The sequence below is a fragment of the Amblyomma americanum genome, chromosome 1 (assembly GCF_052857255.1).
Source record: "Amblyomma americanum isolate KBUSLIRL-KWMA chromosome 1, ASM5285725v1, whole genome shotgun sequence".
Classification (NCBI taxonomy): Eukaryota; Metazoa; Arthropoda; class Arachnida; order Ixodida; family Ixodidae; genus Amblyomma; species Amblyomma americanum.
Window position 1 is genome coordinate 128,099,932 of NC_135497.1, and position 12,727 is coordinate 128,112,658.

Here is a 12,727-nt window from a genome sequence, read left to right on the forward strand (position 1 = left end):
CTCCCTTTCTCAGTACACCTTCCGCACGCAGTCTACCTTGAGCACCGTGAGCAGTTTTCGAAAGTTTAATTCACCAAACATTGACAAACATAATGGACTCCGAGCTCAATGCGAGGCTAACAAAATATCCATGGAGGAGGGAAAGCTTAGGAGAGGCCCTCGCTATATATCCAAGCTGCATGACAAAAAGTGTGTCGAAAGTTCACGTGTTTTCACAACGACTACTGGGAGTTTGGCCGATGGCAAAGCCAAGGGTAACGCTAGGTGCAGCGGCGTCGTCTGTTTCATTGTCTGCTGAGCATGCGCAAGTGTGTCGAGACGGCGGCCAAGCAGGAGCCCTCAAGTCCGGCTTCAAAAATGCTACATAATGGCCACTCTAAAATTCATTCCTTTCTCCAAGATCCATAGCTAACAACACCATACGGCACCCCTAACTCGGCAGCAAGAAACACAGAACTGCAAAATTTTGTACATACCCGGAGTGTTTGACGGATGCAGTGGTTACCTCAGACACCATATGCTATCAGACTGGGAACCATCAGACTCCATCCAGCCTTAGCTGATATCAATGACAGGTAGACAAAAACTTAAATAAAATTAGCGACTGTAACAAGGTCCCATAGCACCTCCTCGTTTGCGAGGGATGCACTTGCAACTGCAGTCTTGTAGTCCTGAAGAGCCCGGACTGAGGTCAGTAGCAGAGTAAGGTTACACACCTATGACAGTAACAAACAAGCATTAAAAGTGCAAGTGCACTTTGAAATGTCTCGACGAAGGCGGGAGGCAAAAGTATCGATGCTCTTCACAGAAGCTCAATATACGCCTTCATAGCCCAGGCTGTGCGCATGCCAGAAAAAGCTGTATCAGCTGGCCAGCTCTTGGCATCGAGGCTCAATGGAGCCACTTTCAGTATTACCAAGTTTTCATTTAGTATCCACCACAGGAGCTTGTCAACGCTGTCCATTCCTCCAAGGTGCGCTTCAAATTATCTCAGGAAACATACAATGCACAGAAATGGACAGCGTTGACAAGCTCCTGTGGTGGATACTAAATGAAAACTTGGTAAAGGTGCGCTTCAAATTGTTATCTCAGGAAACATACAACCCGCTGCGGTGGCTCAGTGGTTAAGGCGCTTGTCTACTGAGCCAGAGTACCCGGGTTCAGACCCGACCGCGGCGGCCGCTTTTCGATGGAGGCAAAACGCTAAGGCGCCCGTGTGCTGTGCGATGTCAGTGCACGTTAAAGAACCCCAGGTGGTCGAAATTATTCCGGAGCCCTCCACTACGGCACCTCTTTCTTCTTTCACTCCCTCTTTTATCCCTTCCCTTACGGCGCGATTCAGGTGTCCAACGATATATGATACAGATACTGTGCCATTTCCTTTCCCCAAAACCAATTATTATTATTATTATTATTATTATTATTATTATTATTATTATTATTATTATTATTATTATTATTATTATTATTATTATTATTATTATTATTATTATTATTATTATTATTATTATTATAAACATACAAAATTATGCTCATGCTGAAAAATCTCAGACTATACTTTACTCAAGCACTATTAGGCCCACCATACTTAGATCCGGCTTAGCCAAAGCGATTGAGACCTCATAAGTATTCAGATAAATTTATTGCGAGACAGTGCTCTCTGCCAATGGTAGATAGGGTCGTGCCTGTAGTATTCTATACGGTCTGCTCATCCCGATTCGAGGTGAATGTTGCTGCTCAAGGTTAGGAAGACAAACTTTCGGCTCTGGTCACTGAATATTGCAAAAGGTGAGGATGGCCTCAGCTCCTATTTCATGTCCCTTTTCAAAACGAGGTCAATGGGCGCTGCCATATTGGGCACAGGGCTGGGCTCGTAGTACAGGAAAGACTTGAGGATTACGCTCCTCCACGGTCTCCCCACAGCCCAGAAAAACAATTTTCCGGAGGGTCGTGAAAAGGTCTATGTCTTCTACCTGCTTCTATTTGGTCTCTTGACATGTGCGATTTTAGGATTGTTTCAATATTTAGTCGAATAGTAAATTATTCGATTCAGTTTGGATGTTTAGTATTTGAAGTATTTGTCTCAAGCGAATAATGCTTCTAGACCGCTTGCTTCGTGTCGTCCGGGACAGCACCGTGTGCCTACGCTTATGCCGGAGCCGGTCTGCGCATGCGTGTGGCACCCAGATCAAATTCCAGCTTTCTCGGGCAAAAAGTTTGAAAGTTTTAAGACACTGTTATGGAAATATTGAAGGTAATAGTCCATTATTCTGATATGTAGCAAAATCTTTTTTTAAGTGTTTCCAGCGATCGCATCGAACAGTTAAGACTGGAATTGAAAACCAATGGGGAAGGCTTTTTTACGATAGCAGAGATGTGAAAAGAAAAAAAAATACAAGACTGCCGTCGGGTGATCTGCGGATATACTGATTGTTATAGTGAAATATTTCATGATATGAAAAAATTGCGTTCATAAACGGTTTACCGCTCAAAAATGCTTTTGTCCAGAATTGCTGGAAATGTGTGCCTGCCACATGTATGCGCTCGCTCTACCCGCGGTACGCACGCGGCGGAACCGGCTCCCCTGACTTCCGCGGAATGAGTCCGAGTGGACTGAAACTGCCACCATTTTCCGCGTGAAATCCGCTAATCAAGTGCGACGGCGCGAGCATGAGGCCCATGGTGATGAATGCAGATGTCTGACGTGGGGTGGTGCTGGGCACATAGTGCCCATGCAGTCACTGCTTAAATGCAACAGCTCGCAACTAAGACCACCAACTGGAGGTCCCACAATCCAAAAATTACGTCGGCTCCGCACCCTTCCCCGCCCAATCTTAATGGCCACTTTTGCAGAAAGCCGACACAGCTTCAATGCACTATTTTCTTTCTTTTCCACGTAATGGCCTTGTTATAAAAATATGATTTTCAAAATGCACATTGTGCCGTTCAACCTGTTATTTTTGTTTGCCAGAAGTATTCTAATTACTATTCACTTCGAACTAAGAAAACACTATTCACACATGCCTCTACGTTCCCCCTTGGTCAAGCTCTCCACCCCCATGCGCACGATATTTTCTCCTAGTCATCACTCCCCTTCCTTACTCCGCGGTCTTCCCTGTCCGAACTAGAAACTCCACTACTTACCTGTTGCTATCCAGTGGTCTTCCATGCTTCACATACCTTCTGCTGTTCAGCTAAGCACTGCTTGCCCCATTATCGCGATGATTTCTGATCGTGCCGAAAATCTCCTGAACGAATCCCAGCTTGAAAAATTGAAAAGGTTTTTGAGGAAAGGTAATGGCGCAGTAAATGTCTAGCATATCTCGGTGGACACCCGAACCGCGCCGTAAGTGAAGGGATAAAGGAGGGAGTGAAAGAAGAAATGAAGAAAAAGGTTTCGCAGTGGAGGTCTCCGGAATAATTTTTACCACCTGGGGATCTTTAACGTGCACTGACATCGCACAGCACACGGGCGCCTTTTGCGTTTCGCCTCCATCGAAAAGCGGCCGCCGCCGTCGGGTCTGAACCCGGGTACTCCGGCTCAGTAGACAAGCGCCTTAACCACTGAGCCCCACCGCGGCGGGCACGAATCCTAGCTTCAATTTCAGAAATCAAATTATTACGATTCGACTGTATGCTGGGATTATAAACCTGAGGCTGCAAGTGGGCAATGAGGGATACTGTAGTGGCAGGCAGCAGATTAAGTGATACCACCTGGAGTTTTTAAGTGCACCAGCACTGTATGCCACATTGACAGTGTCGCCTCTATGGAATTGTGGCTGCCGAGACCGGAATTTTACTGCGACTACAGGCTCGGCGGGTGAGAAATGCTACCAATGCACTGTGGCGGGTAACTGCAGCATCTAAAATCGAAGTGGGCGCAAACAACTTTCATTTGCCAAGTTCACAGGAGGAGGAGGAGAAGAAAATTTATTGACCGAAGGGTGTTTAGGGCACGTAGGCCACTGGGCCACCGTACAGCACTGCACTCAAGCGTTCATGAGTCCATGATGGTTTATGAAGTTGGGGGCCCAGTACGTCGCGATCGTCTGCGTGTCTGGTTTCGCGGAGCGCAACAGGGTCTCCCGTTCCTAGACAAGAGTCAGGCAGTGACGTCACGGAGATGCGGCGGCGCTGATGTCAGCAGTGACTTTCGCTATGTAGGCAAAAGGCAGGACCATCCGCCTTGGGTATGCTGCGCTTGCGTGTTTTTGAACACAATTTCTGATATTCTGACGAGTTGCGGCGCGGTTGCTTGAGCCGCAAGGCATAAGGAAGCGGCACAAGTTTGTCGCAGTCAGATCGGGGCGAATGCGATGGGAAACGGCCGCGGAGCGGGAAGAGTTCGGCGTCGGATCGCCTTCAGAGCTACCTTTGCATTTCTGCATCGAAATCTGATAGCTCGCGCATCTTAATCCGCATGGTAGCTCTTTAGTCGCGCGGCGAACAGTGGAAGAATCAGCACCTGCAACTCGTTCGCGTTCTGCCGGGTTCCAAATAAAAAAAAAAGTTTAGACGCTACATTTTGTATGTGTGTGATACTAAGTTCAACGCAGTGAGCCCTTTTCAGATTCCAATCACCCGGACTACGCGCCTGATTTGCTTTAGCACAAAAAATAAAATAAACACAAAACACCTGCTGCCAGTAGCCTTCAGCGTTCATGTATAGCGAGCCTCTAAGCGCGACTTGTGAAGCAGCAGTACACTCTATAGTATCAGTACGTACGAGGAGTAGGTTTCCACTTGTAACTTTCGCGAGCTCGAACAAGTGCTTTTTTTTTAAACACCGGTCCTAGAAAGCGAGTAAACGTCGCTATGATCTCGAAAAAGTCGAGCAGCGTTATTTGCCAGATTACATGAATTTTCCCATGGAAGGTCGATCGGAATGGGCCTAAAATATCAACTAACACACCAAAAGCCACTCTGATCAAGCAGAAAAGGCGCACGCTTGAATGCAAATTTTAAAATAACCAGAATGACTCGAAGGGGCTGTGAAAGGGTGTCTCAACAAAGATGCGATGCGCCTATAGAATGCTGAAGGACGCCGCTTCACAAATACCCTCCAGCAAAAATTTTTTAGATCCATTTTGTGGAAGCTGAGTTATCTCTAGTCAAAATTTGAATTTCCGCGTCTTCGCGCCTTCACCCTCTCCGCTCGTCACTTTTTGCAAGCTGAAATGTCGGCGCTCCTTCTGCCGGCCCCTCGCTGCACTGTACCCTCGCACTCGCCTCTTCGCCGGCTGTTGACGCGCGCGAACCAGTGCTAGCAGTCCGCTACATGACGTAACGAGCGCGGAAACGGGCGGAAGCCCAGCACCGCAGGTCGCCGCTAGGCGCGGAATCAGGAGTTCTAACGCGACAGCGTTAAAGAGCTCGTGTCGCAGAAAAGCCGGTGTCGTCGGCGTCGGCCGTGACCGAAAAATCCCTCCTCCTCCTCGCAATGTACGCCACTGCCCCAACAGATGGCGCGCGACTGCAGCGCCTCCTACAGTCACTGGAACTCTGAAAGTACCGCAGCTGTTTTTTCTGCCGCGGCGTCGCCTATTGGCCAGTTGCGATCACGTGGTTAGGCACCGCCATGGATGATCCACCCGCAGAGTCGCGCAGTGCTTCTGAGGTGGTTGTCCGGCGTGGCTTACGAAGTAGCTCTCTCAGTATCGCGCTTTGTGCTCAAAACAGGCACAAAGGTCTCCAAGGATGCCAGGATGTTCCGCCATCGGATGCAGCAATCGAAGAGAATGCGGAAAAGCTATATTTGTGATCCCAAGCGGGAAGTGTGACAGCAAACGAAGGGCTGTATGGGTGCACTGCATTCAGCGCGACAAATTTGTCCCAACAAAGGACACCCGGCTCTGCGAGGTAAGCATTGTGCAAACTCATCAGCTGTGACCGCAGCCAGTTATTTATCCCGCGTTTCACCAGTTGACATCCCTATTTGGTCTGCATGGCAAGGTTCTCGATGTTTTTGTGCTCACCAGCGTGAGTGTGCATGTGCGTGTGATGCCTGTGTGATCGCGCACGTGTTTGTGCGCTCGCGTATGTACGTGTGCTCGCACATGTGTGTGTGACAGCTATGTTTTCGGAGACGTTGCTGTACGAGATTTTTTCTTTCTCTGCTGGCCATCGATCTTGGCAATGAGGCTCAAATAAAAACAACAAATCGTAGAGTTAACATCCCGAAACGACACATTACTTGTGAGGGACGCCGAAGTGGAGGGCTTTGAGTGAATTTAGACCACCTGGGATTCTTTAACGCGCACTAACAACGCACTGCACTCAGGCGTTTTTGTATTTCGCCTCCCTCGAAATACGGTCACCGCGACCAGGATCGAGCCCGAGATCTTGGGATTAGTAGCCGAACGCCAAAGCAACTGAGCCACCGAAGCTGGTTTACCTTGAATGAGTACGCTCAGAGAGTGCTGACGTATTCTAGGAAATGCATCTCTTGAAAAATCTGTAATTTCACCGCAACTCTGTCATTCAGCATTTGTTTAGGGGTTTGCAAAACACCAACATACATTTCCATATTTTGGGGCAACATACTTCAATTGCTGTTCTTTGTTCTTCCTCGTTGGCAGGACCACTTTGCTCCAGACCAATTTTAAAATGTTCGTGTTGATGGAAAAAAAGCGGAAGTGGAACGCATTTCCCAGCATTTTCGCTTATGCACCACCAAAAAGCTAACGGAAACCGCCTTTCCGTCGTGTACCTCCTGCCCTGTCATCTACTATTATGCAACAGCTGAACAGCAAGATGATCACCTGAGTAAGCATATTATTATTGTCTTATACGATTTTGATCATAAAATTCCAGGGTTTATTTTTTTTTCTGCAGGCCCTAATGTTAAAGGGACTATGCAATAAATTAATTGAGATTACGTAAAGCAGACGAGAGATAGGCATTTCATCACTCGTCACCTCAACGCAAGAATTTTTAAGCTAGCATCAATAACAACCAGGATATAGACGATTAAAAATTACGTTCCTAGTCTCCCCCTCTACTAGTACACGCGAGGCACCAGACAAAAATAAAGAAAACAGCTCTGGGACTGGGTCCCGCCCATCAATACATCATGCGCTGACGTTCCTTTTGCAACTTCCGGTTGTCCCTCCTAACACCTCAGCAGCAGCGTCGGCGGCGTGATTGCGGCGCGCGTCGGGTTTCTTTGCTTGTCTGTTGTAGTTAGCAGTAATGGACCCGGACCTCGAGGTGCGACTGCTCGCTCTTACGGCCGCGATGGGCATCGAGCCCTATGCGTTCACGCCGTACCGGCTGAACGCCAGCGACGACAGTAGCGACTCGGCGAGCCACTGCGAGTGGCTCCTGAACTCCCGACCGAAGGAGGCGGCAGAGGAAAATTGAAACCATACGCGCGAAGGCAATGCCCTGGCTCGCGCTTGCCCGAGAGGGTCGTGCGGCGGCACGAACAGACGATTTTCACGGCTACCGGAAATGTGCCCGTGACGTCGTGGCTGCCGTGGCTCCAGCGAATGACAGCGTGTGGTGGCCTGGCGACGTCATGGGTGCAGTGACGTCTTTTTTCACGATTTTAATTTCAAAATCGGTCACTACGAACACACCAATCGGCCCGCGAATTTAAAAAAAAACACGGTTTTTAAAAATTGATGATAAATTGCCGGCTCAATTCCGAAGACCCAAACTTGGTGTGAATGCTTCTTAGAATCATTTCTAAGCATTGAAAACATTTACAAGCGACTTTTTATTCATTGCATAGTCCCTTTAACCACTCCTTACTGGAAGAGAATGAAGCGCAGCCAGGCTGTGAAACCGACACTGGCAGCCAAGGTGACATTCACCTTTTGGAAGAGAAAGGTTTGTGCTGCTTCTAGTTGTCTTTTGCAGCATTGGTTAAAAGAAGAGCATTCTGAACATGCACTAGACTGGCTTGCAAGTTTTCTGGAAAGATTTACAAACTGAATGACAGTGTGCAAAATGATTCTCCTCCAGGTCTCACTGAAGCTACTTCATCAGAAAGAAATGAGTTGGGTAATTTTGACTGCAATGAAATAGATGCAATTAAACGCCGTCTAGACTTGGAGGCAATGAGACGGAGAAAGGCTGAGTCTGAACGGGACCAGCTAAGAGAATCCCTCGGACGTCTTAATTCTTGCAGAAGACCAGATCTATATGCTGGAAAAGGGCACCATGAGAAGTTCTTCCTGGACAAAAGCTACGGTGGAAGGCGCACTGAAGCTGCGACTTGCATGTGGCTCTCGTGGTTACGAGTACCTGCGGGAAACTGGCTGGCCTCTTCCAGCGGAAAGGACCCTGCAAAGCCACATAGAGGACATCAAAATGGCTCTAGGTAAAAACGTATTATTTGTGTGACCTTTAAATTACTTAACTTAGTGATTTTGTGACCAAGGAATCCTTGCATAGGTGTTTTCAACCCTTGCAATGAAAGTGGCTACACTTCAAGTTGAAGAGCTTTATGCAGCAGTGCTGATCGATGAAATTCTGCTGACTCCGGGGCTTGATTATGACAACTCTACTAGGACAGTTATTGGTAAGTTAACAACTTAACGCGGTTGATGCTTACACTAAATGCTACAATCCGCAGGCCACGCTACAATTGCACCACCAGAATCAAGTGCATCTCCTGCCATAGCAAACACGTGGTATTGTTGTGATGCTTGCTGGAGTGACCTCAAGATGGAGGCAGACTGTTGCCTACCACTTTACTGGTAAGCTCACGTTATATAGCTTAGAGAATGCACAAGCCCATTACTCACACATGAGAAGGTGTAATCCATATATCTTATCTTATTCATATGAGTAGAATTAAAACTTAAAATAGATGCAAAGTCACAAGCTAACACTAATTTTTTGCTTTTAATTTCAGCTAGCACATTCGATGCATCCAAACTGCTTGAGCTTCTCTTTGATGTCATCCGCAGAAGTGAGCAAATTGGCATCTGTGTAGACTGCGTTACATCCGACATGGGCGCTGGGAACCAAGCAGTATGGCGGTTCTGTGGTATAGTCGCCACAAGATATGGGCTACCGAAAACAACTTGCCCGCACCCATGTGTAAATGGGAGAAGCTTGCACTTTTTAGCAGATGCTCCACACTTGCTAAAAAATCTTCGTGGGCACCTAGTTCGAGAACAGAAAATCTGCTTGGATGCTGAGGCTGTTCAGAAGCACAGGCTTCCATGTAACGAGGTGAGCTTTTCATTGTGCCGAGATACTCCATAACCAAACCTTAAAAGTTATACATAAATATAAGGCTGTTTACATACTGCAGAAGCGAGAATAGATCAACAGTATCGAGATGTAGCGACTGTCATTACATCTTATTTTATCTGGTATGCTAACTGGTATTGCATCTTGTTTTCTGTTTATGTACAGGTGCGGCTTGATTACATTAAGCGCTTGTGTGAGACCGACGAGAAACACGACCTCAAGCTCGCCCCACACCTCAAGCCAAAGTACCTTTCGCCAAACCATTATGAAAAAATGAATGTAGGCCCCGCTTGCGCAATATTTGACCATGGAGTAGCTTCAGCAATTAAGCTTCTTGTTGAGCAAGACAAATTGCCGAAAGAAGCTCTCACAAAAGCTTGGTTTTTGCAGTTTGTACACCAGTGGTTTGCTCTGATGTCATCGCGCACCTCAAAAATGGCTCTTAGTGACCTTTGTCCAGAAAAAGGCACTGAGGCAGTGAATTTTAAAAGCGTCATTGAAGTGTTCACGAAGCTGCAAATATTTGATGCAGGCAAATCTTCCTCAGTATGGAAACCAGTACAGTCTGGTGTCATCATCACAACATGCACAGCACTGAGGTTGAGAGAACTCATGATAAAAGAGAGAGGCCTTAAATATCTTTTGTTAAGCCGCTTTGTCCAAGATGCACTGGAAAACCTTTTCAATACCGTACGTCTCAAATCTCCAGTGCCAAGGGCACGTGATTTCAAGTATGCTCTGCGCATGATTATATTGGCTCAGTTTTTCCAACCAAGTAAAAAAGGATCTTATCAAATTGATGATGGAGTGCAGCTGGCTCAGTTTGTTTCCACAAAACCTAATGTCCTTAAGCCTCTCGAGGAAGAAGTTGAGCAAAATGATGTAAGCCTTCCAGCTGAGGAGCAAGAGTGTCTTCACTACTTGGCAGGCTACATAACACGCAAAGTTATCAGGAAAAACAAGCTGTGTGGCGTGTGCAGTGCTGCCTTGAAAGGTAGCAGTGAAGACAGTGGACGGCTCTTGAAAATGAAAAACTATGTGGAAGGCAAGGAGTCCCTGTGTATCCCATCACAACCTGTAACAGGTCTTCTTCAGGAGGCAGAATTATATTTTCGCAGCAACAAGAAGAACATTACTGAAGGCAAAATGACTGTTTATTTATTTATTGGAAATACCTGCAGCGCCCGAAGGCATTATTGCAGGGGGGATGAGGATACATAACAGAAGAATAGGCCAGAAAAAAAAAGAGGAAAAAAAAGCAATACAAGGCATGACACAGCAAGTACAAAATGAATGAAATATGAAACAACAAAAAACATGACGAAAAAAAAGCCAACTGACCAAATGATGCTGGACCAACAAGAACGAAGACCGCGTGATTAAAAAAGGTCTGCAGCAAGTCCTCGTCAAAAAACTTCAATTGAACACACCTTCCTTCTTTCCACAAAGTCATGGAAAATGTTATTGGGGAGTTCTTGTGCATTGAGATTCTCTCTCAGAAAAAGAAATAATGAAATGCTTAAGCTGCTAAAGGAGAAGCCAAGGTGCGGTTCTAAAAGTATTGGCATGCGAGCAGTTGTCGCCAAAATTGTGTGATATGTTCTGCAGATTCTTTCTTCACTTTTGTAGTGCTGTTTATTATAGTGTGTAAAACTGCATTCTTGCTACATGGTATTGAACTAAGGAAATTCTTTAGCTGTAACAAAGTGACCAGCACTTTAATCAGCATTCTAGTGTAATTAATTCTATCTAGTCTAAATACTAGAGGAAGGATTAGACTGGGCTGAGATGACTAGTATGCTATGGTTGGAATGAAAGTATCAACTACAACATAGCTAACCAAAATAACTGTGTCCATAGGGTTCTGCACATGCAATAGCATTTTACACATGCAATAGAATTTTACGCATGTGTAAAGTTGTATGTGGCCCATACATAGGTACAATTGCTACTTGGTAGATTTTATAATGCATAGACCAGTTGTTTATTTAACTCGAGTCAGAGTGTTTCTAGGCTAGCACCAGAATTCCAATCAAAAGTTTATTGGTCTACTACATTAATAGGTAGTTGGTGGCTAACCAGCTATTTCAGTGAAAATGCAGTTTACATCCTTCCTCATAGCACCTGTAAAATATAAAACACCAAGACATGCAGCGCTTATCTTTGGGTTTATAAATAACGCAGTCTGGTGTATTTATTGCATATTTTTTATAGGTTTATTTTATACATATTGCTTGCTTATGTCTGAGGTGTGGTTACGACGGTTGGAGTTCAGCTTGCATGTTTGTTCAGGCTATGTTCCATCTGCTTCTTGTACCTTTTTATTCATTTTTATGGTTCTTATTTGAGTATGAAATGGTTGAAAATTTTTGTCTGGTGATTTGGCTTCTATTGTGGTTAAAACTATTGTGGTAAGTTTTTACGCATTCTAAGCATGCTACAGATTGGGAATAGGAATTGCATAGAGACAAGGCACATGTCCAGCACAGCTGATTGTAAAACCTTTCGAGTTGAAGGTGTGTCATTATAAAGGCAGACATCAATCGAATTAGAGCACTAAAATTATATTTTCAGGGAATAAGATATATTGGTAAAACCAATAAAATCTCTTTTGGGTTATTTACTCAAGTGCAATTCATTACGGCTGTAGAAAATAGGAACGCAGCAGCAGAACGGCTGCATCTGTTGTCACCTGCAGGTAGAGACAGGGTGGAGAACAAGCAGTTCTGCGCCGTGCAAAACAAATGCAGTTCGCAAACGCTGACCACCGACAGCTTGATCTGGGCTCGCAGCACAAGCGACAGACAGCAACAAAAGGGAAGAAATACAAACTCCTGCCGTTGTGCTCGCATATCTGTCAGTTGCACTGTATCTAATTCCAGAACGTCCACCTACCTTCTCGGCTCTAATACTTTTGTGTATGCTATCTTTGCAGTCCACCTCATCAGCCTCCTGTCAAAGCTGGCGGAAGGAGAAATTTCAAACAAGCAGTTTCCCAGAACAAGGTAGCACATAAAATATATACAAGAAACAAATGTTCACATATATCAGTGTAAGCTTCCAAAATGCCATAATTGACAAACAGGAAATCAAAGAATACATGAATACTAATTCAAAGCTTGTGGGCATGGATTGCATGCTGAAGTGAAAGAGTTTACAAAGTATTACGTGAATAAGAGAACAAGAGAAGGCGAGGTACGAACCTACAGGAGAACGCAAAAATAGAATAGTTGCTGAGAGAAGGCACAGCTGAGCAATTAGCAACAAGTAGTTACTTTACTACGAGTACGATGGTTCAGCCACTCGCTGTGGGACAAATGCGCTGTCAAAGATGCCGACGAGCACGGAACGCGCACTGGTCTTTTCAGTAACTTCGGGAGCGCAAACTCCCTGCGGTCGACAAATTGTGCTCTGGCTGGAGTTTTCCGTTAGCCTACCATTTCCATTCGCACAACGCGTCCGCTCACCAAAACACACGCTTATTCCCCAAACGCTTTCCACAGCTTTGCTTTTGTTTTGC

The 12,727-nt window shown here is 45.6% G+C and overlaps 1 protein-coding gene across 1 annotated transcript; it reads left to right on the forward strand.

Annotated features, from left to right (window-relative positions):
* Positions 1–8,166: 8,166 nt before the first annotated feature.
* Positions 8,167–12,216, forward strand: LOC144113661 (uncharacterized). Its single transcript, XM_077646875.1, has 6 exons — positions 8,167–8,326; positions 8,426–8,527; positions 8,864–8,982; positions 9,373–9,486; positions 9,598–10,348; positions 12,143–12,216. The coding sequence occupies exons 1-6, from the start codon at positions 8,167–8,169 to the stop codon at positions 12,214–12,216; spliced, it is 1,320 nt and encodes a 439-aa protein (XP_077503001.1).
* Positions 12,217–12,727: the final 511 nt, after the last annotated feature.

Coding starts and splice junctions, on each gene's coding strand:
- LOC144113661 (XM_077646875.1), top strand. CDS start 8,167: ATGAGAAGTTCTTCCTGGACAAAAGCTACGGTGGAAGGCGCACTGAAG. Junction 8,528..8,863: donor CTCTACTAGGACAGTTATTG/GTAAGTTAACAA, acceptor TTTTAATTTCAG/CTAGCACATTCGATGCATCC. Junction 9,487..9,597: donor ACCATTATGAAAAAATGAAT/GTAGGCCCCGCT, acceptor TGGTTTTTGCAG/TTTGTACACCAGTGGTTTGC.